The 27,745-nt window shown below is 43.9% G+C and overlaps 1 protein-coding gene and 2 long non-coding RNA genes across 4 annotated transcripts in view; 1 reads left to right on the top strand and 2 right to left on the bottom strand.

Annotated features, from left to right (window-relative positions):
• Nucleotides 1-802, bottom strand: part of RET (ret proto-oncogene) — an 89,761-nt gene extending 88,959 nt beyond the window's left edge. Inside the window, exon 1 of the mRNA XM_053388189.1 lies at nt 555-802. Within this exon, the coding sequence (XP_053244164.1) occupies nt 555-624 (70 nt within the window). The 5' untranslated portion in view covers nt 625-802. The remainder of the gene's footprint in view (nt 1-554) is intronic.
• Nucleotides 1-10,040, top strand: part of LOC128413783 (uncharacterized) — a 34,982-nt gene extending 24,942 nt beyond the window's left edge. The window contains exon 3 of the long non-coding RNA XR_008330456.1: nt 9,593-10,040. This is a non-coding gene — a long non-coding RNA (uncharacterized LOC128413783). The remainder of the gene's footprint in view (nt 1-9,592) is intronic.
• On the bottom strand, nt 3,591-27,745 carry LOC128413782 (uncharacterized). 2 transcript variants are annotated; one of them, XR_008330453.1, is made up of 5 exons: nt 26,720-27,251; nt 22,046-22,136; nt 19,616-19,855; nt 5,674-5,936; nt 3,591-4,085 (listed from the first exon to the last, which is right to left on the bottom strand). It is a non-coding gene; the product is annotated as an uncharacterized LOC128413782 (long non-coding RNA). The 2 variants fall into 2 exon arrangements; XR_008330454.1 differs by lacking the exons at nt 3,591-4,085; nt 5,674-5,936 and adding an exon at nt 27,682-27,745 and having other exon boundaries at nt 17,347-19,855; nt 26,720-26,852.

Here is a 27,745-nt window from a genome sequence, read left to right as displayed (position 1 = left end):
ATCACAGGCATATTAAGGGGTGGGGTCGTTTCGGAGCACAGTCTGTCATCACCAGGAAGGGTGATCCGAGTAAAAGTTAAGCATTTTAAGACTGCAATCCGAAACACATTTCCCAAGACATAAGCCCCCTTCCCCAATACAGAGGGCCTTATTTCCAGATAAACACACACGAAGTCTGCAGTCCTTTGCCTACTCTCTCAGGAGTAAGCCCCACTGAACTCCCTGGGACGCACAACTCAATCCTATGTTTCTTCGGAAGTGGCACTTAGTTCAATGGGGCTTACTCCCGAGCAAATGAGCTTCTTAGATTGGCTTCCTTAGACACGAGTAAACATGCGTAAAACGGGGCTGCAATACCCTCACGGATCTCAGCAGAGTAAAGCCGAGCAGGTCCTCAACGCTCTGCACAGAAATCCACGGGACGAGGAGCCAGCTGCACGTTTACAAGGAAACGCATCTCACTGAGAGTATATTCAATTACTGTAATGCGTTAACTTTGGCTGAATCGTGCCCTAAACCAGTGCGAAGAGGGTTTCCCCATCGGATCTACTTACCCTCGCATAGGACGACGACACTTAACGCCCAACGGGCTAAAGGCATCTTTCCCCCTCGCAATAATCCCATCGCCTCTCCTAACTTCTTCGACGGCAGGGAAAAAGTCTTGGCAAGGCGCTCTGGAGTTCAAACGTGCACGAGATAAGATAGTTCTCCGCGCTCCCCACAAAGCAGGCGCCTGGGTCTTGGGTGGGGAGACAACAGTCCGCTCCTCAGTCAGGTCGCCCCATCCTCCGAAGGGTCTCCAGATCCCTTGCGGCTGCCAAACGCCAACAAAACCAAGGGCTCGAGTGAAAAGGGGGGTTCCCGTCTGCTCCTGCCGGCCCGGGTCGCGAAGAGCCGCGCTTGGGGCGCCTCCCAGGTCTCTACTCTCCCCAGAAATCGAAAGAGAGGTAGAGACCCAGAAGCGCGCAGGGACGAGGCGGATTCAGCCCACCTGCCTAGGCAGCACTGGCTCAACTCCCGTTGGTCTTTAGCCGCCCATCGGAGTCTACAGGGTGCTTCTTCATTGAATCTGGAACAGAGGGTGAGGGGGAGAGAGAGATTTGAGCGGGTCCAGACCGTGGTGGGGGGAAAAGTGGAAATTAAGATCTGCTCCGTTTGCTTCCAAGGCGGCTGGCGCGCTCAGGAACTGCACGGCTGCATTGATCTTCTCCAAGTGCACTTTGCAGCGCCCCCTCCCAGGCGAAGGGGGAAAGGATGCCGCTCCGACGCCTCCCTCCAGCCGGGAATGGAAGGAGTTCAGTCGCTCTGCTCCGCAAGATCTAAGAGCAGCTCGGCTTTTGTGCTGAGCGAGGGGCGGTGGTGCTGCTGGCTGCCGCCTGGGGTGGTCTGGGCCAGCTGGGAACTTGCCTGGGTCCTTGCGGCGGAGCTGCCGTGCGCCTAATGAGGCTGCTGGCAGGCAGGCAGGCACAGAGCGAGCGAGCGAGCGAGCAGGGCTGTTCCCCCTCCTCGCGGTGGAGCTGCTGCGCGGATGGCTCGGTCCAGGCAGCAAATGGACAAGCCGCTCTCTTTCTCTCCCCCCCCCCCCAAGTTAACGAACAAATTGCAGCAGCGGGGGGGGGGGAGGAGTGTGAAACTGATCAGGGGGCAGGGCGCCTGACTGCAGAGGCAGGAAGGGACCCACCGAAAGGGGGCCGAAAAAGAAAAAACGGGGGGAGGGATCAAATCTCAAGAAAGGAGGGCAGAGTCAAGGGGAAGCTCAGGACCGCTTTGCTACAGGTGCTGCTGCTGCTGCTAACTCCAGGTGTAGGAAGTTTGGGCGAGGGCGCCTAATGCAAAAGACCAGCATTTGGGAACGCAACTGGTCCTTGCATAATTTGCGCAACGTTCTAAAAACGAAAGCACCCAACAGTTTGGAGATGGGGCTGCATCCAAACAGCCTCCGGGCGCAGAGGCCGGGGACGCCGTCACCTGCTCCCTTCCCCGGGCTTGGTTGCAAGATAGCAGAAGCAGAGTGGAAGGCTTGGCTTTGAAAAATGGCCGGAGGGGTTGGGGCAAGCCCAGAGCGGGGTGCGGAAGATCGGGCCTGCAAAATCGAGGCAAAAAGTAGGGATGGGGTTGAACCGGGAGGACATCCAAACAAACATGCAGAAATGAGTTCCCAAAAGATCTGGAGCAGGGCAGGGGGGCGGGGAAGAGAGGTGATAAAGCAACAGCAGCCTGTCCTCTGTAACTACATCTTAATACGAAGGTACCGATTTCAGAATAGTAACTTGCCCCGCCCTGGATACATTAAACATGCTGAATAATTAATTGCTGGGGAAACAGATATTTTTGTCTGATGGTGAGAGGATGCTTAAGGGTAGGCAAGCTACCTGGCAGATGCCCAAAGTAGCCTAGAATGTATGCCTGCAGCTGCTGCTTATTAGTGTAACACCACTTTTGAACCACAAATGAGGGGGGGGGACTTTGCTCAACCTATTAGCTTTCCCAGCAAGCCATCAATACTCAGCTAAAAGCCCCAGCAAACGTTGCATGCATTGCGGAATGGAAGCACTTCAGTGCCTCAGCCACTTCTGTTGCATAATGCCAACACCATCTCTGTAGTTCCCTCTGTGTACAATTTCTTCTTCGGGGGAGAAAAGTTGGATGAACTTTCCACACTGAGACCTGTCCCTTTTTTTTTTTAAATATGTTGCAAGAGGTCGACAGGGCTTACTCTCAAGTTAAGTGTACTGGGGATTTTCACAAGCCTTAAGAATAAAAATTTAAAAATTGGTGTTCGAAAACACCTACATCATACAGGCACACTCATCAGAGATGAGTGCATATGCAGCAGCAAACCCAGCTTAGCTGCTGGTAGCAAGGGAAATGGTTCTACTCGCTTGGGTGAAGATCAATCCATAGGAATGCTTTTCGGCTTCTGGAAGTTTCAGATAACATTATACATTGCTTGCCCAGGAAGCATTACTTAAAAACTCTGCAAATGTTATGTTTATGTTCCCGAGAAACCCTAAGAGCAGCTACTAAAACCACTCAGTATTATGGAGCCCTAAATGAATGCACACACCAGTAAGAATATGTTCATATCTGCAAGTATCCAGTCCAGGAATTCACAAAGTCTCTGTCATGATAAATAAATATAAGGAACTATTGGGTCCAGAGTAGCTCGAAAGCTGCATCTCTGCAGGATTTAATGCTCTGAGGTCCCTTACCCCACTCCAAGAACCTGGAAGGTGGGTAATTGAGCCATATGTCTGCATCATGTTCAATTCCATAATTCCCCACCCTCAGATATGCCATAACAGCTCTTTCCCTTAAGGGAGTCTCCAAGAGTCACCTCCCCTGAACTTGTCTCCTTCCAATCTGGAGTCATGAGAAGCACAGTGATTCATACAAAACTTACAAAGCGTGGGGAATTCTTACTTTTTCACATTGTATTTTTATGCTGTGCACCACCCTGAAATCTACTGACGAAGGGGAAGAAGAAGAAGAAGAAGAAGAAGAAGAAGAAGAAGAAGAAGGAGGAGGAGGAGGAGAAGAAGAAGAAAGTCTACTTGCCTTGTGGTGAGGAAGTATGTTTTGACTATCACAAGTTTGGAAAATTCTTCTCTGGCTGGCCTGACTGCTGATGCAAAACAAACCTAATGATGACATCAGTAACTTTACTGTCACTATTTGTCAGCAGCTCCTCTTGCTTTTGGACCACAAGTCTATCCAATTTTCAGAGCTATCGTGGAAACCGTTCTCGAGTGCTGCATTGGAATTGCACACAGGGTACACCATGTGCCAGATGAGCAATATCAGGTGATGCTGCTGTGCCTGAGTCAGTGATTACAAAATGTAGAATAGTCTTTTCTCATAACCAAGCAGCTATCTCTTCTTCCAATAAAACCAAGCTACCAGGAGTTATTGATTGCTTAAAAACAAATGGAGCATTTGCTGTGCCTTGTTACACTGTGGGTTGTGATCACTCCCTTCTCTGTGTATGCCTTGGAATGTTTCCTTTTTGGTTTCACTTTCATTTTGCCATCGCTCCTGTGTTGTAGAGTGATTCCTTCACTTGCTGTGTTGGCCAAGTCTTCTCTCTGCTTGGAATAAATGAAGGAGGTTGTGCTAGGTGTCTTTATGGCTGTAGGCAGTTTGCTGCTTCTGTAATTCCTCATGTGAGCACATGTTTGGAATCCCACATGGGGGAAAGCAAATGGGGTAGATTTCTGATCAAAATCCCCCTCTCATAAAGCTGATTTTATGTTTTCTTTAGAACAGCCATTGTGGCTTCCTTTGTATGCAACATATAGTATGCCCCCAACCCTAATTCTCTGTTACGCTGTTTTCATCAACCAAGCCCATGGCAACTTTGCCCTCCTTGAAATATCTAAAGACTAGAGTGACTCGCTTATTCAAGGAACACCTAGTGAACCTATTGATTGATCAGGGTTTATGAGCCTTTTGATTACTTTAGCACTACTTTCCTCCTTCCCACCCATGTATGTTGTGTGTTTCACATTGCAAGTCTGAAGGCAAGAACTGTCTCTTTACAGATTTTTGCAAGCTCTTTGGGAAAAGAGCAGGGTGAAAATGCTTTAAATAAACAACTTAAACACCCACCCACCACAAAATCAGTAGAAAATGAGGACTTCATTCATGACACATTAAAAAACCAAATGGAGAATAACAGAAAATCTAAATCACAGACTATCTGAATGCAGTGCAGACATTTTCTGCAATGATCACAGCCATGTATCTGCTAATATCCTCTAGGCCTTCAGTCTATCATGTTTATGTGCCATTTAATCAGATCCAAAGGCTCCCATGGTTGGTCAATTCTCAGCCAATTTCATCATGTAGTAATGCCTGCATTGTTTGAGCAACTGAGGCATGGTAGGTGACTATACAGCCGCCCATGATATATTTGTCTGACCAGTTAAACTGAGCTCAAGCAGTCTGAAAAGCCAATAAACCTCAAAGCTGCCCTAAGAAATAATGAAGTTTGTTACTGACTCCATTTCTGGATCTCCAGCCTATATCCACAGACTGTACTAGGCTCTGCATTGATCCACCAAGTTCTCTTCTGGCTCTACATAGGACTGACAACTCATCCTGAACCACAACTCCATCCCGAGAGGCTAGTTGTTGTTTACCACAGAAGTTTGGGAAAGGTTGTAGCTCACTGGTAGAGTGCCTGCTTTGCATTCAGAAGATCTCAGGCTTGTTCCCCAGCAATTTCAATTTCTGCTGCATTTCCCCATCCAAGTAATGCTGAAAATGTACCTTTATTTGCCTACCTTCACATCCACAACCCCGTGCAAAGTAGCTAACCTGCGGCAAAGTCTCCCCTGCCATACCTTTCATAAATAGCCCTAATCAATCAAGCCTGTTTCAGCTTCCTTCAATTTTATTTTAAAAAGCAACAACAAGCATCATTTCCATTAATAGAAAATATTAGTCCATCCTGCAGTGCTTACCTAAGTAGCAAAAACATTAAACTTTGGAAGCATAAAATATAAATGATCTATATTGAGCAGTGAGGTCACTGCTGAATCATAGTCCTAGTCAAACATAGGTCATAATCAAAGTACTAAAAAGCCTGCAGGTCATCATCTGGTCAAAACCTCTGCTCTACACAGAGATGGGCACTAAGAGGCCCATTGACTTTCCCAACGTAGAGCATACCTCATCTGCTCAGAGAGAATGGATAGCTGGTTGGTTGAGGGAGCACACCAGAAGGAAATGGAAGCTCCCCGTAGGTCACAGAAGCATTCTTGAATCCAGGATAAAGCTATACTGGTGGGAGGTGCAGTGCACATAACCGGAAGAGACAGCCTTGCTTCCAGGAACCATGATGGAGTGACAAGGATTTGAGCCAATGTGACTGCAGCATGGAGCAATGAATTTACATGTATTCGCATTTTACACAAATGGCTTCCCGCGGTCTCCTTAAAAAAGAAAAGAAAAAACAACCCACAGTGAACTCAGCAACTCTGAGGGAGGACACAATATTTTTCATTTATACTACTACAGTGATCCTCGGATGAAAGGTGGTATATAAATTTAATTAATAATAAAAAATAACATTGAATAACAATGTATTGGGGTGGGGTGCCCAAAATACTTCACTTTATTTCATTCATAAATAAAACAACCAACTAGCAATACAGATCAGCAGTTGGAGGGTCAGGCTGAAGAAGAAATATAGCTGCTCACATAAAAGGCCACTGAGTGGCTGTGTTTACATGTAATCATAATCCAAGAAAAATGGCTTTGTAAAGCAAGCCAGAACTGCTTGCTGGTCTAAAACCATTCTTGTTGGCTTATGCATCCTGGCTTATTAGGGCAAATCAAAGCACAACCCCAGGCTCAGATGTAATGCTAAGCTATCCTCTTCCTGCTTTACCTGCCTGCACCAAAAGAGAAGCAAAGTGATGAGTTCATGCACCATGCAGTTTTTTAAGCCAAGCTTCTTGGTTTACTGTTACAGGCCAATATGGGTGGTGAGTTAATGATTGAGCTGAGGCATGGTCCTAGTCCTTACGGAGGTTATACCTCTGAATTTCAGAACCTACCATGCCACAGTTCAGAACTTCAGAAATGTGGGTAGCAGCTCACATGATTGTATGTTCCTGCTTTCAAAAACCTTATCTTCATAAATAAAACTAGCATGTTAAGTAGAAGGCCAGCACCTCTGTCATGAAATCAGCTTTCCAGCTATCTATTTGATGCTTTCCGAGAAACATTCCCTCTTCTAATCAACGCTGTCTCTACAATGTAGGAAAACTTCCCACTATCTACAAAACACTCTTGCTCACCATCCTCTGCTCACACCTAACTTCTAGAAAACAGAGCTCTCTCTATTTCTTTCCATCACGTTATATAGGGGGGGAAAAACACCTCACACCCACCAAATTACAAAGATAAAAGTTATTGCAAACAATGGCTGCTAATTTTGCCCATTGGTTTGCAGTTTGGCAGGTGACATAACCCACAAAGCCCACAGACTTCCTGTGCTGTGTTGGCTTCATATCCCAATCAACAATGAGAACAGCATGAAGGAACTTTCTCTACATTCCCAGTCCTGCTTAGCTGCCTTCCTTGGAGGCCCCAGTCTGGCCCCACCACAGAGAAACATCCCTGCCTTCCCCAGGTTATGGCCTCTAATGTTTTCTGGATACACTATGCCAGTAGGGCCCAAATGCTCTAGGCTGCATTTCTATATTCTTTCATGAGACTTACTTCAACGTTGACATAGGCTGCAGTCCTGTGCATAGATACTGAGAGTAAATCCCACTGAACTTAAGAAAGCCACTCACACCATTAACCTTGAAGGCTTTCGTTTAAGTTGTGCCCTTGGGTAAGGAAGCCCAGGGTCCTTACAAATGCTGAAAGTGCTCATATAAAACAGTTTTTTGCATTCAAGAAAGATTTGCTTGCTTATTTTTGCATGCTGGGAATCTGTAGAGACAGTCTGAGAGCTGGAAATTAACAGAGCAGGAAAGGTAGAAACTAATGAATCTCTATCAGGGTAATAATGTTGGAAAGACAACACGCAGGCAAAATATGCCTCAAATCAATGGTTTGCGTAGAAATGTTTTACTCTTAATTGATCTTGTTCTTGAATCATATTTTTTTTTAAGAATATCAACCCATAAATGAATCAATATGGGTGTCATCTAAAACTAAAGAACAATTGAATGAAACGAATGAAAAGGCTTTTCAAAGGCATGGGGACCAATCCATTTGGGCTGAGGCAGGGTTGTTCACCCATGAGGCAAGGTCAGGAGACCACTTCAGGCAACAGGCTCTACAGAGGCAGCAGATCTAGCCACCAATGAATGCACCAATAGCAGCAGTGCAATCCTTGGTGATCAGACCTCTCCCTGCCCCCCTCCAGTTCCACCTCTACAGTGGCCTCTTGGCCAATAGGAGGCACTGTGAGTCCCCTCCCACTCTTCTTCCCAATGTATATCTTTATCCCCCCCCCCACTTGTTCCTGATGTAGCTATTCATTTACCCCTTCTTCCCTGGTGGGAGAGGGGGCGCCATTTTGTGGTTAGCCTTAGGTGCCAACAAGTCTTGAGCTCTAGACAAAGGTCCTAGAATTTTTCATCCCAAAACTTTTTAAACTACCATAATCAGGGCCAGCCTAAGACATTTTGCTGCCTGAAAATACAATTTAGCAAAATAGCATGCCAGAGTTTATACTGAGCCTAATAAGGCCTCATGCCTAATGTTTATTTCAAGTTTGGGTTGCCCCCAGAAGAAGTTTAAATGACGTGCAAAGCAAACCTAAGTGGGCTGGTGAAGTGGCAGATGACCCAAAGCTCTGCTGTCTTACACCAACCATGGTGGATGGCTTGAGTGTTTCTTGCCCATACAGTGGTACCTTGGGTTCGGAACTTAATTCATTCTGGAGGTCTGTTCTTAACCTGAAACTGTTATTAACCTGAGGTACCACTTTAGCTAATGGGGCCTCCCGCTGCAATTTCTGTTCTCATCCTGAAGCAAAGTTCTTCACCCGAGGTACTATTTCTGGGTGAGCAGAGTCTGTAACCTGAAGCATCTGTAACCTGAAGGTACCACTGTATTTCAACTTTTTCTCACTGTTGAGAGAGAGGGAGTGGGGGAGCATCTGTGCTAGCCCCAGGCTAAAGTTGGTGATGAACCCAGCACGGGGGCCCATTGGGGGAATGAAGAGGCTTTGGATCCAGCAAATCCAAGGCTGCGTCTGCTTCCAGAACACCCCATTCCCAAGCCAAACCTTGGCTACCACCAGCAAAAACACCGCCAGATCTAATGGGTGGGAAACTTGCCACAACATGCATTTACGCCGCCACAAAAAAAAATCACATCAACAGTGAAGGGGATATCCACCCAATCCTCATGCCTAGCAGATCTGGGGTTCATGGTTGTGCTCATGGTTATGTAGTTATTTCCCTACAATTTATACCTCAAGACCACAATTTAAGCAAGTCCTACAACAAAGCAACTTTCATGATGCCAAGCAGCTTTGGATCTGGTCACAGTACTTGCATGGGGTGACCAGTAAGGGCCCCCATCTACACTGCCCTGAGAGCCACGAAAAAAGAAAACAGAATAAAAGTGTGCTTTTTAAAAAAAAGGTGATTGCAGAAAACTCGGTGGAATTACTCAGGGAATCTAAACAGGGGATAGTCTTTAATGTTTCATTATTGAAGTGTTTGTCACGGGGAGAGTTGCTCCCCCTACTCTGAGATATGAAGGCTGCGCTATCGATTAGGATTCATCATTGAATTTTGACAAACTCTTTGTCACACTGTAACTCGTTTTGTGATAAATAATATCTTGCTAAGGAAAGATGAGACAACAGTAATAGAACAGATGGGTTCAATCTTTTCAGCAGAGACTTGGAAAAAAGACAATGAAAGGAAATGTATTGTAGTAGAAGGGAAATCATTCTAGCGAGAAGAATTATTTTCATTCAAAATGTCCTTAGTAGTCAGGCTAACTGAGCATTTTAAAGTAATTCTCGCTGTCAGTAAACAGACAGTTTTAAGTATGCATACACTGAAATGATTCCATATGTGCAAATGAATAACTGCTATTTTCCACCCTTTAGGAGAGACAGCAAATATTTTGTGGGTCTCCGTCCACCTGGCTTGGCGCTACCAGCTCCACCATATTCCCCATGCAGCCAAGTTGCTCCTCTTCCCTCACTCCTACACCACAACACCTGCACAATTCCTTTGGTGTCTACTCACTGCAAGGAAACATTCGAAATCCATCCAATTTCCTTGAAAGCAGCCTATCCTTTTGACATTGCAAAGCCAAAGTCCCTCCTTGTCATCTCATCACAATCTTTGGAGTCTCTTCTTCACCCTCAGTAAATCAGAAGAACTTTAAGTGCTTCCAGACTGTTGCTATTCTGGGGTGGCGTTCAATCATATGCCAGAAAATTTGGGTTATGAATTTATGGTTTATTGCATGACTTTCCCAGAAGATGGGACTTTTTGCTTGAAGGAAAGTGATGAGGAAATTCAAGGAAAATAAAACCTGCTTTGCTATGATGTCGTCTAGCCTCCCCATATATAAATCAAGTGATTGCTCATTAAATAGCTGTCACCTTGTCTCTGCACAAACAAATCAGTATGAAATGTCATTAAAGAGGCCATCTGGAGGTACCCTTTATGAGGTGATAGGGATTCCCACTTCTAACTTGTGTACATTGTTGAGAACCATAAGAGTATCATCTCAGGTTGTCCTTAAAATGTTATACTCTTTGAACTGAAGCATTGTGAAGAAATATTTTTAAAATCAGCAGAAAATGGTGAAATGACAGCCCTCATTTATTTTATCTGTAAGAACAAGACCCATTGCTTAATTCTACAACAATGTAATGTGTCCCCCCCCCAAAAAAAACCCAGGAGTGAAATCTAATATTTTTCTGTAGGCTGCTTTCTATAACTAATCACACTTGTATCTCACTCTTCCTCCAAGGAACTCAGATAGCTTGTATATGTTTCTTCCCCATTCTCACAAAAAGACTGTGAAGTAAGCTGGGCTGTAAGATAGTGACTGGCCCAAGGTCTGCCTATGAGCTTCATGGATGAATAAGGATTTGAAAATTCACACTAGTTCGTTAAATGACTTGAGGACTCATTTATTTCTGCACTGTGAGTGCAGATCAATCAAATCATTGTACTTTTGTTTTTAAAAATTACACAAGTTGCCTTGTATGATGCTGTGTTTTAAACGCTGAAGCTGTTAATGGGTGCTTGCTAATTTTGATCACAGACTTTGCTGTGCAGCATGATAACTGCAGTGCAACATGCTGAGGAATTTCCTTATGTTGCTATAATGTACTCAGTTTTGTCTTAAATACCTTGCCAAAATAAATTTTCATTGGTTCATCCAATGCCAATAATTTACATTTATGAGCATTTGCTGTGGCTCATTAAAATGTTAATCCCTTTATTGTTATTGTATTGTCTCTAAGTTTTTGAGGCAGAACTAATAAACCTGAAACCTGTACAGTTAGATGTTTATGGAATAAGAATAATATTTTGGCTCCCACAGCTTATGACCATAAGAAACATGCATTCAACCTGATTTAGCAAGAGGGATTGTCACTGTGTTCTCCAGAACTCATGAAGTCTAATTGCATAGGAAGCATTACTACCGCCAAACAGTTGCATGAGGTAGCTGTGAACAGAAAACACCACTAGCTCATATGATGAATCCTTGTGGGGATTCAAATGTGCATCCTTTGATAATCTTAAAAAAACAAACCCTAAGCATCACTTGGATTACATAAATGCACCACAAACTACCATTTTATAGACACACTCTGCTCATATGCTTCATACTCACTACTAATAGCTATTTGAAATACATGCTTTTTCGTTCTCCAACATCTACACCAAGTCACATATGCCCTTTAATTATCATTAAGGAATCTTCCTCCTCTTTAACTCAATGCACATTACATACTGCTATTTACAGTGCTCTTTTCCCACGTTAAATGTCACCATCCTTTTCTCCAGCCCATATAGATTCAGATACAATCCCACAAGTTTCTTTTTTGGGTTCCCCCACACACTGCCAAGTTTGCCTGCTCTTTTAACAAGAGGTTTTTAAATGTTGTTTTTGTTGCTAAGCTTTATTGTTTGTGGTATTTTATTACCGTTATATTTCATGTTAAACCCACCCTGGGATTATGAATTGATAAAGAGTGCGACAGAAATGGAATAAGTAAACAAATGAAATTTCCTTCACCATTCCTTCTCTTTAGCGCTGACACCACTGTGCTCTTCAGTGAAATCGATGCTGTCAGGTGAAAAAGGAGAGACATCCGTACTGGTCAAACTGACTAGGTTTCCTCACCGCACTTCTGTATGGGGGAAGAAGTTAAGGTGTGGAAAAGCCACTCACAAATACATTTGGCTCTATGGAAAGAATGGCGGGGTGAGGACTAAAAATGTGCCAACGGTGGGGTAGAGGCTTAAAATGTCTTTAAGTGACGTGTTTTGTTTTTTGTTTTTTGTTTTTTTTAAAAAACCACTTAGGTAATGAGCTCATTTTTTAAAAAAAACTTAGGGATTCCATGAGGTAATGTTACATGTAAAGTTATGCCTCACCCAAGCAGTGCTAAGTACACTGTGACAGCTAAAAACAAAGAACTCTGCAACCACAAGAGAGAAATCCTATCTTCTGCTTCTCTAGAGGCAGCGGCAGAGCAAGCCAATTGGGGTGGTGCATGTGCCTTGTGCCCAGGGGTGGGGCCAGCTGCCCATGGGGGTGGGGTGAACCAGGGCAGGGCACTCCGTGGGGCCTCTGAGGAGTCTGCCTGCCTCCTCCCAGTAAGCTGCCCTACAGGTGAGGGGGGTGGCGGGTGGACCCTTTGGGGCAGCATGGAGCCGGCGGGCGCCTAAGCCACCACGTCACTCCCAGGAGAGACGCATGGCTCAGGCACACTGCAGGCCCCTCAGTGAGTGCCACCCGGCATTTTGTCACCCCCCTCAGTGGTGACACCCGGGGCGACCCACCCCCACCGCACACCCCTTTCTCCACCCCTGTCTAGAGGGTTACAGAATTAAGGGCAAGGCATACCAGATTAGATTTTGCCCTTGAGTCTTTACAGGCAGGTCCCATCTGCATTGTACATTTAAAGCAGTATCATACCACTTTAAAGAATCATGGCTTCCCCCAAAGAATCCAGTGAACCGAATTTTGCTAAGAGTGCTGAGAGTTGTTGGGAAGCTCCCATTCCCCTCACAGAGCTACTATTTTCAGGGTTCTCTGTGAAGAATGAGGGATCATTAAGCCGCTCTGCAATTTGTAGCTCTGTGAGGGGAATGTGCGTCTCATTACCAGGGCCAGCCCACCCACATGAGGCAAGGTGAGGCGACTGCCTTGGGCGGCAGGATCCATAGGGGCAGCAGATCCAGTCTCCAAGGAATACATACCATGGTATGAATCGGCTGTTTCCTCAGGAGGCCTGCTAATGCTGCCTCTACAGTGGCCTCTGGGTGAATTGAAAGCACTGCTGCTGTCCTCCCACCAAACACACTGGTTGAGGGGGCCGGGGCAGCGTAACTTGAACATGTGTACATGATGTCAGGCTGCTGCAGAATTTGAAAAAAATTGGAAAATTTGGGGGGCCCTCGCCCCTCCCCAATGGCACGCCTACCTCCCACCCTTGTTGCAATGTAGATCTATTTCCTCCTTGTTCCTGATGTAGATCTTCACTCTTGGCAGGAAGGGGGGGCACAAAATGTTGTGGTTCTCCTCAGGTTCCAAAATGTCTTCGGCCAGCCCCGCTCCTTAAAACTCTCAGCACCCTTAACAAAAACTACTTAAGTTTGTGGACATCAGAGTTTGGAATTAGAAAGGAACCTGGGGAGCGGGAATCCACAAGGAACAGAACTAGGGGAAGGGAATTGAGACCAAAGAACTTGATGCCTTTGCTCGTTTTCTGTTCCCTACAACTAATCAAACACTGGAGGTGTGGATGGAGCTCTGACTATGCTTTCTCTGCCATCCACCCCACTCATGTCAGCAGCACTAAATGAGCCCTCCCTTCCTGAAGTGATTGTTGGGGAGAAAAGGGGTTGGCCGCAGAGGAAAGTGTGCCAAAGTATGTTTCTGGCCCCATCCCATGTTTGGCATCGGCAGTGTCTGCACAACTGCCATCCAGAGGCACGGGCAAGTGCAACTAAAGTAATTGTGCTAAACCCAAACTCTAGGAACCTTTTAAGAAGCCGGTGAACTTACATTGTTCTGCCAAGCCTATGACTGAGCAGACCACTATATACGGTATATTATTTTTACTGTAAAGGTTTTAAGGCCTTATTGCTGTTTTATTTTATTGATTTCCTAGTTTTTATTGGACTTAGTATTTATAGTCTTGACTGATATTTTAGGCATGATTTTTATTGTTGTAAGCTGCCTTGAGAGTCTTAGCAGGCTAGTTAGTGGAGTAGATGTTCAAAACAATATATTTTAAATCCTAGTATAAACTAGAAGGTGTTATGAGTGCAAACATATGAACAGATTGCCTATACAGTGGTACCTTGGTTGTCAAACTTAATCTGTTCCAGGCATCTGTTCGACTCTTGGAACCATTCAAAAACCAAGATGTGGCTTCCGATTGGCTGCAGGAGCTTCCTGCACTCAATCGGAAGCCGTGGAAGCCGCGTCGGACATTCGGCATCCAAAAAAGTTTGCAAACCGGGTTGCAAACTTACTTCCGGGTTTGCAGTGTTCGGGAGCCAAGCCGTTCAACAACCAAGGTACCACTGTATAGGTAGATTTTGTTTTGACAAATACATTGATATCTGAAACAAGTTTAAACAGAATATAGTAGGTCATTAGCAACTATGGATAATAATATGACATATCTAATCAATAATCTATAGAAATGAAATTTATGTTACATATTGTAAAACAATTCTGTAAGGTACGTTAGGCTAAGAGATGGCGACTGGCCCAAGGTCACCCAGTGAGCTTCATGGCTGAGTGGAGATTCAAACCCTGGTCTCCCAGGTCCTAGTCCAGTACTCTAACCGTTACACCACACTGGATCTCATATCCACTGACGGCAGTTTAGATCTAGTTCTTTTCAGTTACAGTAGTTCACACACTGAAGGGTTGGAACCAGACTAAGTCAGCTGAATTTAGGCCACAAATTAGTCATGACCTAAGCTCTCAGTGATGTGGGTCACAATCCAGTTCAGTTAGCTTTCGTCATGCCAACAATTCCAAAGAGCTCCAGTTTGGTGTTGAATTGTGACCAATGCACAGAGCAATGAAGTGTGAAGAAATTAAGTGATGATTGCATATAGAGTGGTATCTCTGGATGTGAACGGGATCTGTTCCGGAGCCCCATTCGCATCCAGAAGCGAAAGCAACCTGCATCTGCACATCTGTGCGTGCCGCGATTCGCCACTTCTGCGCATGCGTGTGACGTCATTTTGACCATCTGCAAATGCACAAGCAGCAAAACCCGGAAGTAACACACTCCGTTACTTCTGGGTCGCCACAGCGCGCAACCCGAAAATACTTATCCCAAAGCTACTTCAACCCGAGGTATGACTGTACATGAAATGGGTGCGTTTTTTCCCCTTTACAGAAATAGGAATTCAGTCTAACTAATGGGTAAAATCCATGAGGAACAGAGCTAACATTAATATTATTTATGTCCACGAACATAAAGTTCATAAAGGAAAGATAACATCTTCTGGAATAAAATTTAATTTTGATACTATAGGAATTTGTATAAAAATATCAGACTGAGGACTTATAGGGGACTAACCTGTAAGTTAACACGCAATGGGTTCTATTATTTCTTGAAGCTGATTTACATTCTTCACCATATGTTTCAAAAACTTAATCAATAAAAGATTAGACTGCCTTTTAAAAATCCACAGCCATGCTAAAAGGCACCTGTTAAAATATATGGTGCTCTGATGATTAAAAACAAAGAGAGAATACTTGTCTGCAACCAGGTCATATCTTAGTCTTAAGAGGAAAAGAAGAAGATGACTAGCAAGGCCTTATTTGTGTGGTTCTTTTTTTGAAGATAACAGACCCAAATCCAAAACAGACCTACACTTCATTAAAGCCCATTGAAAGAAATGGGTTTAAGTAAGCATAACTTTGTGTTGGATTTAGACAATAACATTCCTATATGTGTGTACACAGACACCATAATCGCCAACTGCCCCCAACATGCTAGGACCATCACTAAAACCCTTAAAGCACCATGGCTTCTCACTACATTATACACAGTCCAGAATTCCGCAAGTGGTGAAAGGATGTGGGGAAGGGCAGATTGTGGAGGAGGACCCGTAGGGAGGGGAGGGGCGCCAGCTGCTGCCGCTGTACTCCTGCACTCTGCCAGCCAGTACTGCTTAATGCATCCAACTACAGTGATTGCGGCAGCAGGAGCAGCCTAAGGGGGCGTAGCTTGTGCAGGAACACAGATGCCCTCCGCCAGTAATAGCTGCAGACCATAGAAACTATTATGCTTATGCAGAAGTGCCGCCTTGAAAACATCCAGCACAGGTGCCTCTTCTGATGCCCAAGGTAGGCAGTGTCAGATATTTAGTCAAGCCAACAATTCATGTTTTGCTAGATAAGGGGTCAGCAAACTTTTTCAGCAGGGGGCTGGTCCACTGTCCCTCAGACCTTGTGGGGAGCCGGACTATATTTTGAAGAAGAAAAAATGAACGAATTCCTATGCCCCACAAATAACCCAGAGATGCATTTTAAATAAAAGGACACATTCTACTCATGTAAAAACATGCTGATTCCTGGACCGTCCGTGGGCCAGATTTAGAAGGCCATTGGGCCGGATCTGGCCCCCAGGCCTTAGTTTGCCTACCCATGTGCTAGATAATCCCATGATTATCTATATATTCTCCTACTTCCCTGGGCACAACCTCTGCCTCTTTTTCGTCACTTTCCACCAAGCCAGAAATGTGAGAATATCTACTGAGTCTGAGCTAAATGCTCAGATTGCATTTTAAGCTAGACTTAAGTATGTCTTTATAACTGAATTACCATTTTAAGCCTGCCTGAACAAAGCTGCTGTGTCTGTTACTCTTCAACAAGTATTCTGAGTGAATAAATGTTATTTTTATATTTTACAAGACTGTGATTATTGTTTTAATGGGGCAAAAAGGGGGAAATACCAAGATAATTCAGCCTGCCTTAAAACTTTTTTGATTACATAAAGGCAAAGGGACCCCTGACCATTAGGTCCGGTTGTGGCCGACTCTGGGGTTGCGACGTTCATCTCGTTTTACTGGCCGAGGGAGCCGGCGTACAGCTTCCGGGTCATGTGGCCAGCATGACTAAGCTGCTTCTGGCAAACCAGAGCAGCACACGGAACAGTACCTACTGGTATTTATCTACTTGCACTTTGACATGCTTTCGAACTGCTAGGTTGGCAGGAGCAGGGACCAAGCAACAGGAGGTCACCCCGTCGCGGGGATTCGAACCACCGACCTTCTGTTTGGCAAGCCCTAGGCTCTGTGGTTTAACCCACAGTGCCACCCGCGTCCTTAAAACTTTTTTGATTACTTAAACTAAAAGGCTAAGACTAGCCTATCTAAGCTTACTTTTTAAGCTGCAAAGGGATGGCACTGCTGAACTCACAAACAAGAGGAAGGAAGGAAGGAAGGAAGGAAGGAAGGAAGGAAGGAAGGAAGGAAGGATAGTGTCTAATAAATATACCCTCACCTAGCATCTATTCACATTCCAACAGGCTGAAGCAAGCCTCACAGTTTAACGTATATCATCTAAGGCTTCAGCATATAACCAAGACAATTGCCTGTATGGCATTGTTACATACTCCTCTTGCTAACAGTTGTTGGGGCAGCTCAGCCAACCCTGCTCTTTTCCCATATTTTCCGCAGCAGTGTGCATATATATATGGGTGGAGGGCCGGGGGCACTGATGCAGAATAGAATGACCCTATTTTTATCTGAGGAATGTTGGAGAGTATGGCACACAATAATATGTATAAATAGTAATATTTATAAATAAGACAGGCTCCCATCTGGGTCAATTGGCCAATAGCAGATAAACTGATCTCTGTACATGCAGATATATTAGCCATGTCCCTCTAGACATAATAGCTGTGCCCTGCATAAATGGACTTCCTCCAAACCTGCCAACATTGTCACATGCTCATTGTGATGACACCACTAGTCATGCTTTGTGAGGCATCTCAGCAAGTTCTGGATGTTTTCAGACTCACTTGCTGTCTGCTAGGCATGTGGAAAATCTTCCAGTTTTGATGCTTCTGTGCTGTTAAAACTCTGTATTTGGTCAGGGACTGTCTGTATTGGGCTTACTCCTCAGCCCATTTCCACATCAGTTTGGTGCAGAGTTCTCATTGCCCATTTTCCCTCCCTTTCTGAGTCTTTATATGAAAACAGTCCCTGCAGTTTGATAACACAGTATTTGGCTTGGGTGAAAAATTGCTTCAGCATAAAGCAGGCATTTGCCAGACCAAGAAATCAATTCAGCAGTGAGGATTTTTATTATTCAATCATGTAAGTAATTAAAACCATTGATTGATGGTATGGCAACACAGCTGACGCTCTCTCACTCATGCCCCAGCAAAATGGTTTGCACCCCCTATTCTCATCTGCGAAACAGCACACAGGTCCACTGATAATATTTCCCTAACTTATACTGTACACATCTGCAACTCTCAGCAAAAACATGAGACCCAATCACTCAAGAAGCCATCTTATCAGGGATATATACACCTGTAAATAAATGTACCACTACTGTGGAACTGCCATCAAATCATTTGAAACTGGGGAATTGTACATACCACTTTGGATAAAATATTGTATAAAATGCTTTGGTGCAATATACACCAAGCTAACACACTACTGCATATTGCAGACAAAAATAAGGAAATTTCCCCAATTCTACTGCCTTAATGTCATCCACCACCACCCCTATATTTTGCTGAAAGCTGCCTTGGTTTTTGCTCTGCCATAGCCCATCGTGGCTTGCTTTATAAGCAAAGAGCATGCATTTCAGTCAAAGACAAACCAGCAAAACATAACAGTCCTACAACAGGGCATCAACAGTTAAGAAAAAACCTCAAGAGCTACAGCATATGAGCTCTCAGCTTATACCAGGATTGGGGATCCTCTGGCCCTTCAGATGCTATTAGAATTTCCATCACCTTGAACCATGCTAGCTAAGGCTGATAGTAGCTGGGAGTTCCCCATCCTTGGCTAGATCAGGGGAAGAGGCTAAAAACTGAAGACCAGAAACTCATGCCTACATAATTTTTGAAAAGCACCCCCCCCAAAAAAATGATGATAATAAATTGCCAGGGATACATCAGAATAATTAAGTGGGGCAGCTGAACCTTATGCTAGATCTATTAACTGTACCATGGTACCTCAGGTTAAGTACTTAATTCGTTCCAGAGGTCTGTTCTTAACCTGAAACTTTTCTTAACCTGAAGCACCACTTTAGCTAATGGGGCCTCCTGCTGCCACTGCGCCGCCGGAGCCCTATTTCTGTTCTCATCCTGAAGCAAAGTTCTTAACCTGAAGCACTATTTCTGGGTTAGCGGAGTCTGTAACCTGAAGCGTATGTAACCTGGAGCGTATGTAACCTGAAGCGTATGTAACCCAAGGTCCCTCTGTACTTATTGGTTTCATAAAATGTGTAGGTCCCTGCTCCCAAAAAGGGTTCTATTCTGCAAGCATAAATATTGCAAAATATTGAGAAAGCCCTAATATCATTCCATCTATTGATACTTGGCTACCAGAGTAGACCCAGGTAGAAATGAATAAAGCCAACAAAAAAAGTACTGGAAGGTTAATGTTTTGGTACTATAATTATCCCAATTGTTTAGTCAAGCTGCGCGTATTATCTATGGTGTAGCTGTCTCTTATTTCTTTCCCTAGACTGCAGCAATACAACCTTGCAGCATGGAAACAATTGCTGTGCTGTGAGCATCACTACTGTATCTACCTTCTGTGTTTCTGTAGCACTGTACCAGTCAGTATGATAATACAAGAAGTCAGACTTGGATCCGAAACAAAAGAATTCCCGTGAACAGATGCTGGATATCAATGGAGTTTGGGTTGTGTCTTTTTACCTGAGTTTAAGCCAAGACGTATAAATCATCATTGCAGCTTTTTCGTTCCATTTCTTCTACTTCTTCCTGGCAATGCACTTAGACATGCAAAGTCTTAAAATGACGACATCTTCCTCTCCTGTGCGTTGACTTCAAGTAATTAAAGCTATAATAGGTCTCTCTGTGAGTTGTCAGCTTTTCAGGCAAGGCTTCCTCAAAAACTGGTGGTGGGGGTGGGGTCTGAGCATATATAAAGAGGGGCTGGGGAGGGGAAGAGAGAGGTTATATCAGGCCTGTTTTAATATAATGAAAGGGAGTGGCATATTTCCAGATATAGTAACTAAAACCAATACAGAAAGAGAGGTTTTAGTTAGTTCTCAGAGGACAGCATCGAGATAACATTTCTAATTTGAATGTTTCGTTCTGTTTTAGGCCCCTTCTGTTCTCCTCTTTCCCAACCTCAAAGCCAAACATATTTTTCCACATATGGAAATGTAGTAGACTCAGAGCCTCACTGGTCCCCATTATTGAAATACCCAATAGTCACTGAAAGTTGAGAAAGAGATTATAGATATCGGGGTTTATGCTTTATTTGAACCTTTCATATGCAGCTGTAGAAAGCAGATCCAGCTGAGCCCAAGGGTGATGTGTTCTTCTGCAATGACTATTCCAAAATATCTGCTAAGGGATGCAAAATCATAATCCCAGCAAGCACTGGGACTGGGGGCTAGAGAGACTGGGGGCTAGAGCAAGCACTGGGACTGCTTCCTCTTCTGAGAAGATCCCATCCACCTTAGGCTTTGGGATCCGACAGATCCTGGCACTGTGCTGGCATATGGCATGTTTCTGTGTATGTGGAGCATATGGAGGGAGAGACTACCAGGACTTCATTTGAGTAGCAGTTATCATAAGATGCCCATTGGTTTCCTTGACCTTGCAAACATGGGACATATAACCATATCCACTCTTCTTTGTGCTATGTTTCATGAAATACAATTTTTAAAAATAGCATCATATGATCCTCAGCATTGATGCAGTACATTGTGGGAATTATTTTGGGAAGCCTACTCAATTGAAACCAATTTACCTGCCAACGATTCTCCATCAAGAGGAATTTTCATATGAAACTATTATTCATCATGTTTGCCCAGGAGAACAGGCAGCCCTTATCCCAACTTTTCAAGGTTATTTTCAGAAGTCTGCTTCCTGCTGGCTGTACTTCCACCATCCACCACCTAAACACACCAAAAAGAAAAACAAGAAATAGCTCCTCTTTTTGTCAAAAGAAAAATGCTGTTTTCCTTACCTAGAAACTTCTCCCACAGCACATACAGCCAGGCTGTCCAGGAGCAGTGAATTCTCTCAACCTACAGTCTGTTTAAAAACCAACTGCTTCTATCACCTGAGAATAGAATCTATGCAAATCTGTAGAGTCAAATCTTTTCTAATCTATACAGAGTAGAATCTTCGGTCAACGGCCCAATAATGCTCAATATATGTAAACCAGTCAGCCTAGGTTGTGAGTTTGACTAAAGTAAAAGGCAATGGTCACATTGCTGTGATTTTATTACTCCTCCTGTTCCTCACTAATGGCATCTGATTGGATTTGGGAAGAGTCAGTGGCAGCTACAGCTGCCAACTTTCTACAAAGCACTGTAGCTGTCTCTTTGGCAGACATCAGGAGGTGTTAATGTTTATTTCCAAGCTGTGGAGCTTCACCTGCTGATTTCCTCCCATCAAAAAGCTGTTAAAGGCATAGAGCAGGCCAGGCAGCTGGAAGGAATAGGAAAATACCTCCACTGATGGATTCAGCTAGTTGGTGGGGGCAGGAAAGAGTCTATGCCCTACATCTTCAACTCAAAAGCAACAAAACAAACAATTGTGTCACAATAAAGCATTAGGTGCACTGTAGCTTGCCTTGCAGGTCTTAATTTGCCTCCTTCACTCAGCTTTTACAAGGAGGAGAGAAATTACCTTTGAACAGGGGAATCACATTTGTGATTGTACAAACTTAGTAGTGCGTGGAAAAACAAACCACACACTCCTGCTTCCTCCTGTTCTCAGCACAAAATGTTGTAGATGGCATAAATACCCAAGCGGACAAAAAAAACCCTTGTTTTACAACACACATGTGTGGATTTTTATCTGGCCTCCAACACATACACATCCCAGCAGGTTTACAAACCTCGACCCCCTCCAATGCAATCAATAAAGAAAGATCAGCAGTATTAACACTAACAAAAGATTTAAAATACACAGAGATTAAAAAGAGCCTCAATTAAAATTTTATTCCATCAAGGATTAAAAAGAGTTAATTAAAAGGCCTGGGAGAATTAAATGGGGTTTGTCTAATAGAAAGGTTAAAAGGTACGGAAATCTTCCTGGGGAGAACATTCTGCAAGAGGGTTACCACCCCTAATAAGAATCTCTTCTTGTGTTGCCCTTGCTCACCTCAAATGGTGAAGGTTCCCAGATGGGGGCTTCCAAAGGTGATCTGAATGTATAGGGAGAGTGAATTCATCATTTCTCCCCAGCATCTGAACTGTAATGTAATCAAGACAATTTCCCAGACTATTAAAACATTGCACAAAATAAGGTCTTGAGAAATCAGTATGCATTGCTGTATCTACACACACTTATATTATTATATTATATTATATTATATTATATTATATTATATTATATTCAGAGGACACACCACACCAGGAATGCAGCACGACCCATTTTGACTTTCCCTTCATTTTATTGGCCCTGCACTTTTAACAGAAACAGAAGTTAAACAGGGCAAAGTGGGTTTGCTATTTCCTTGGCATGGAGATATGAGCGATGCAGAAAACTCCATGTGCTAAATTTAAAAACACAGAATCAGGACCACTGAATGAATGTGGGGTGGAATCCTGACCCCTTTGGTGGGACCCAGTGGTCTAATGTAGAAAATTTCTCCACAAACAAACAAACAAAAGTGATAAAATTCTACCACTTTAATGGAGGGTAAGGTCTGCTACTTTGACCAAACTGCGGGAGGCAGTGGAGGACAGAGGTGCCTGGCGTTCTCTGGTCCATGGGGTCACGAAGAGTCGGACACGACTAAATGACTAAACAACAACAACAACAAAGGTCTGCTACAGGACATGTCAGGAGAAATTTTACCCAAGGACTGCCTGGCTCACAGTTCAAACTTAGCCATTATGTTACACCAGCTTTCCATTGATCATTTCCAGAAGGTTAAAGAATCCACCTACACTGTCTCAGAAGATGTACAACCACGCTTGACATCTGGCTGGCATCAAGGGCCCCAGGCCCACATAAAGATCATTAGGGGATTAAAATTTCTTCTTCTTCTTCTTCTTCTTCTTCTTCTTCTTCTTCTTCTTCTTCTTCTTCTTCTTCTTCCCTTTTGTAAAACACAAACTGGGCAGGTTGATTTTCTTAATTAGGAATTATTTTAATGTCTTTTTTGCATTTTGTACAAGTTTGCAGTTAGGACTTTGAGCTTTGCAATATATCTGTTAAAGTTCAAAGCCTCTGTGCTAAAAGAACATTAATAAAACTGAGAAGTGGTGGCTCTTTCCTTCGACAGGTAATTTATTCAGATTCACTGACATTTGTGCTGCTTTTATATATATAAAAAACCCAGATTAACCTGCAGAAGGAGCATTATGTTTGCTCAGAAGATTATGTGGCCGGAAACCTATTGCACACCCACAAGTTGCTCTCAGTTAAGGGAGCATGGGTAATGTCAGCATACCATATCACATAAAACCACCTTGGAAGGATTTGATCCAGTGTGTCAACATGACATTATCTTAAAAAGTCAAGGAAACTTCCTGGCACGACTAAAACCTGTGTTACAGGCATCCTCAGCCTGCACTAGCAATGCTGCAAGATTGTTTAGATAGGTTCAAGGGTACATGTAAATATTAGCCATCTCCACAACCCAAACCCTGGTGGGGAGGGCTACTCACATATTTCAAATTTGTATTTAAAAATGTTGCAATGCATGTCTTACAATTTTATATTCAAGTTTTATATTGTAAGCAGCATTAATGTATGCTCAACAGATGAAGTTTGGGTGGGAAGAGTAGGGCATCACACACCCCCAAGCAGGGATCTGCATGGGGATCGATGTCTTGCATTGGAAAAGAGGGTGGGGCTGAAGGGTGTTTGGGACATTGTGCACGGTGGGTGTGGGGCAGGCCACACAACTGAGGAATGGATTTTGCCCTTCCCTGTGAAAGTAACCTTGTGAAACCAATACTTTTGATGAAATGACGGAAATTAAATCACTTCACAAAATCATTATTTCACTCACTGGTTTAATAAAATGCCTAAATTGTTCAGTCATTTGGGGAAAATGACTGACATCGTGAGCATATTAATACACTCTGTTTCACTGCATCAGCAGCTTCACCTGGAGTGGCAAACCAGAGTTCTGGGCCCAAGCGTTGTCAGGGCAACGACAGACTGTTATTGAAAGAAGAGATCCAAACTGGTCAGTTGGTCCCAGGGAATCAGTGGGAAGGCCTGGTCTTATGTTACCAGTGAGTTCCTGATGTTTATTTAAAGGGCTATTTGAAAACCAATTATCAAATGACCAAGTGCGACTGTGGAACGTGCAACCGTGGCCAACCAAAGGGACTGGATCAGCCAACATTAACAGAAAATGTTCCCCAATTCCTGTGTGAAGTTTGAGGTATGAATCTATCTCAGCAGGATTTAAATCTTATGTAATTGTGCCATTTTTGTGACAGCAGTAGCCTTGGCCTGTTGTAGCAAAACACACATGCACTTCATTAATGTTTTCTTTTCATTCTCCATTATGCTAAAACAAAATTAGGGTAGTGTTGTTTTTAAATTCACCCTCACCACATACAACTGTCACCCATGGATGGATCTAACAATAAAACTGAAAAGAGCAGCCAGAGGTCCTCTAAAGCCCTCCTCTGTCCTCTCTGGTTCTGCCTTGCTTTCTCTCCGAGGCATATGGCATCTGAACTTGCCCTCCATCTGAATGAAGCAAAGCAGGAACCAATCCATCCATTACACAAACAGACAGTTTACAGAGGACAAGATCTATACTGACAAAAAATAAAAATAAAAAAGTTCCATGATTGATAAATGGACATGGGGGGAAAGTGAAGGGGAATCCAGGACAGAAAGAATAACTTTTGCTCTAAGGACCATCAATTTTGTACTGTTATTATTCTGCTGGAAGTAGGGATTGGTGAGCACAGACAAGCGTAGATTTTTAACATGATACAAGATGATAAATGTTTTAAAAAGGTGTTGGTTTCAGGCACATGTTACACTCCCCCCCCCCAGCTCTCTGTTCAAGCCCAGTGGTTTTACCAGTCTGCTCCTGGCATTGCTGGGTACAGAGGAGAGTTCAACATTGACTGAAATGTAGAATGAAAGCAAAATGCTCACCTGTGGGAGCAAGTATACAAGCCTGCCCCTTGTGGCTCATTTGCACAACCGAGTTGTGCAGAGTTGTTAGGATAGCCTGATTCTGCTCACAGAGCTACAGTTCCCAGAGCTCCCCTGAATGAGGGGTGATTGTTAAACCACTCTGAGAATTGTAGCTCTGCGGGGGGAATAAGGGCCTCCTAACAAGTCCCAGTGGTGCCATAGGATCTATTGGGGAAGGGCCATAGCTTAATGGCAGGGCATCTACTGTGTCCCCAGTTCAGTCCCCAGCATCTCGAAGGAAGGCTGGGAGAGAGTCCTGTCTGAAGATCTGGAAAGGCAATGCTGAGCTAAACGGAGCAATGACTCAGTATAAGGTAGCTTCCCATATTCCTACGAACTGGACCTTTAAGCAGGAAGATGAACAGCACAGCCTAAGAAGAGCTCATGGAAGAGACAAGGAAACCATAGACCTAAGTGCTTGACTAGATTCATTTCTGCCCACAAGCTACATCCAATTTATACTGATTGACCAACTGGAGTGACCTTTTAAAAATTCATGGTTAACATTTGCACTTTTATATATGAGGACAAGGAAAGCACACTTGGGTGCTTCCAACAAATGCTTCTGCGTTATTTGAATTTGAAAGAAGCACATTAGGTAGAATAAACGATGCATGGTTTGAGGGTTCCTATATATTAACAGAAAACATATTCTGTTTCAACTGAATATACACAATGGAGTGAGAATTTGTACTTGGTTTTGACTGCAAAGATACTTTTTAAGATTTCACAAGACGGCATATGCTTTCATGTGAGATTTGAAGTTTGGCGTGGTCAGTTTGGCTAGGAGTACAATAAAAAAATATACATGCAGCAGCATCCTATGCAACAGTAGAATGCAACCTGAAGGGTTCAGCACATGATCCTGCCTTTCCTGGGGAGACCAAGTGGAATGGAGGTGTTGGACGGCACTTCTGGAAGGCAAGCTGCCCTCTACCCACCTTTCCCTCCGGAAGAAAAATAAGGTTCCCCACATCTGCTATTCATGTTTACCTAGAAAATAAATCTGAGTTCAACAGGGCTTACACAGGGTTGCAGCCTTGGTATAATTGTAACTGCAGTTTAAACTGTTCTCTTGTCAATCAATGACCAACCAGTATATGTACTGTTGCGAAATAGTAAAATATTTTCTCATCAGCTGGGGTAAAAACCACATGCAGCCATCTTGCTAAAGCTAAGCAGGTCTGGGACTGGTCTGGGAAACTCAGCGTATGCTCCCTTGAGTGCTATGATGGAAAGAAAGGCTGGATATTAATGTAATAAATACATAAATATGGTAAAAGCTAGCAACTTTTAAGTACTGTAACTCTCCTATTGGTTTCTTTCCCTGATAATCTCCAAATAAGTTCCATAAGGGCAACTTTGTTAGTCTTTTTTTTTTCTGAAAAATAATATTCTGGTACCTTAAAGACTAACACACTCATTATGGCATAAGGAGGTGGATGTCAAAGATTTCTTAAGGGTCCAGTGAAAAGCAATTGCTCAGTTTAGCAGTCATTGCCTTCCTTTTGTTACAACAGTTTTGGAAGATAATCAGCTTCCTGCTGCTGAAGGCAGGAATTTGAAAGTATGCTTTTTGTTCTGCATCAATCAAGGTGGGGCATCATCATAAAGGAATATATGCACTAAGCAAAAATAGCGACCATTGAAACTCACCAACCACTAAGTCCATGGAAAGTTGGCTGCAGTCCTCTTTCCACCTGGAGCCTCTCCTTCGCCAAATCCAATGGATGCAGCCAGTTTTGTGCCTCAGCCCTCAACCTGTCTTTGCACCTCTCTCCTAGCCCACCTATGCAGAACATGGAAGAGTGAGGCCTTTGCATTTCTGCATTCAGTTTGGAAGCTCCCCAGTGAAACTTGGTAAGACCGCCATTTTGACTGCTTAGAGTAGGCTGTGTTTATAGGAAGCTAAGTGCTTTGTTTATTCCTCTTCCAATACAGGGGAATACAGGTGGGGAGCATCAGGTCTTGGGACTCTCCCTAGGCTGTACCTTCTCTCTTGCCCACTTTCCATGCCAGCCCTGCTCCACAAGCTTCCCTGGGTGTTTCTCTGTGGCTGAAATGTGTTACTGAACAGTGATGATGCCTCTTGCTTGTCTGTATGGAAAATGTAACTGGACTTACAGAGGCTTGTGCTTGGCTGGAATATATAACCTACCATGCAAATATAGGAGTCGTACCCATTGCCCTGTCCCCTTTCACCTCTGGCCCCACTCACCACAGGCCCCTGGTTGACCATGAGGAAATGTGGTTCTTGATGTAAGAGCCAAGCCTTATCTAGATGATGAGCAGGATACATGGAGGAGAGGTTTGTTATCATGGTGATGGACCCTATTCCCAGCCTTTGTCCATTCAGCCAAATATATCTATGTGGAACCTATGAATATGCAGCTTGTACAGACCACTGTGGTATAGTACTGAGCATGTCAGATGAGGACTGAGGACATTAATGCAGGAGTGTCAACTTGGCCCTGTGACCGTGGGTGCCCTACAGCGTGTATGACACTGAAATTTGCAGGTGTCCAGTCCCTTCATGAAGAATTTTGTGGGTGCTTGGGCACCCAGGGCACCAGGAAGTTGGCACCTATGCCCTAATGTCTCACCCTGCCATTGCTGACCTTTTTCATTGGCTTCTGAGGAACCCCAGCATTGTCTGGAATGGAGCCTGAAAACCGCTCTTAA

Source organism: Podarcis raffonei, chromosome 5, assembly GCF_027172205.1.
Source record: "Podarcis raffonei isolate rPodRaf1 chromosome 5, rPodRaf1.pri, whole genome shotgun sequence".
NCBI lineage: Eukaryota > Metazoa > Chordata > Lepidosauria > Squamata > Lacertidae > Podarcis > Podarcis raffonei.
This window is presented reverse-complemented; position numbering and strand designations above follow the sequence as displayed.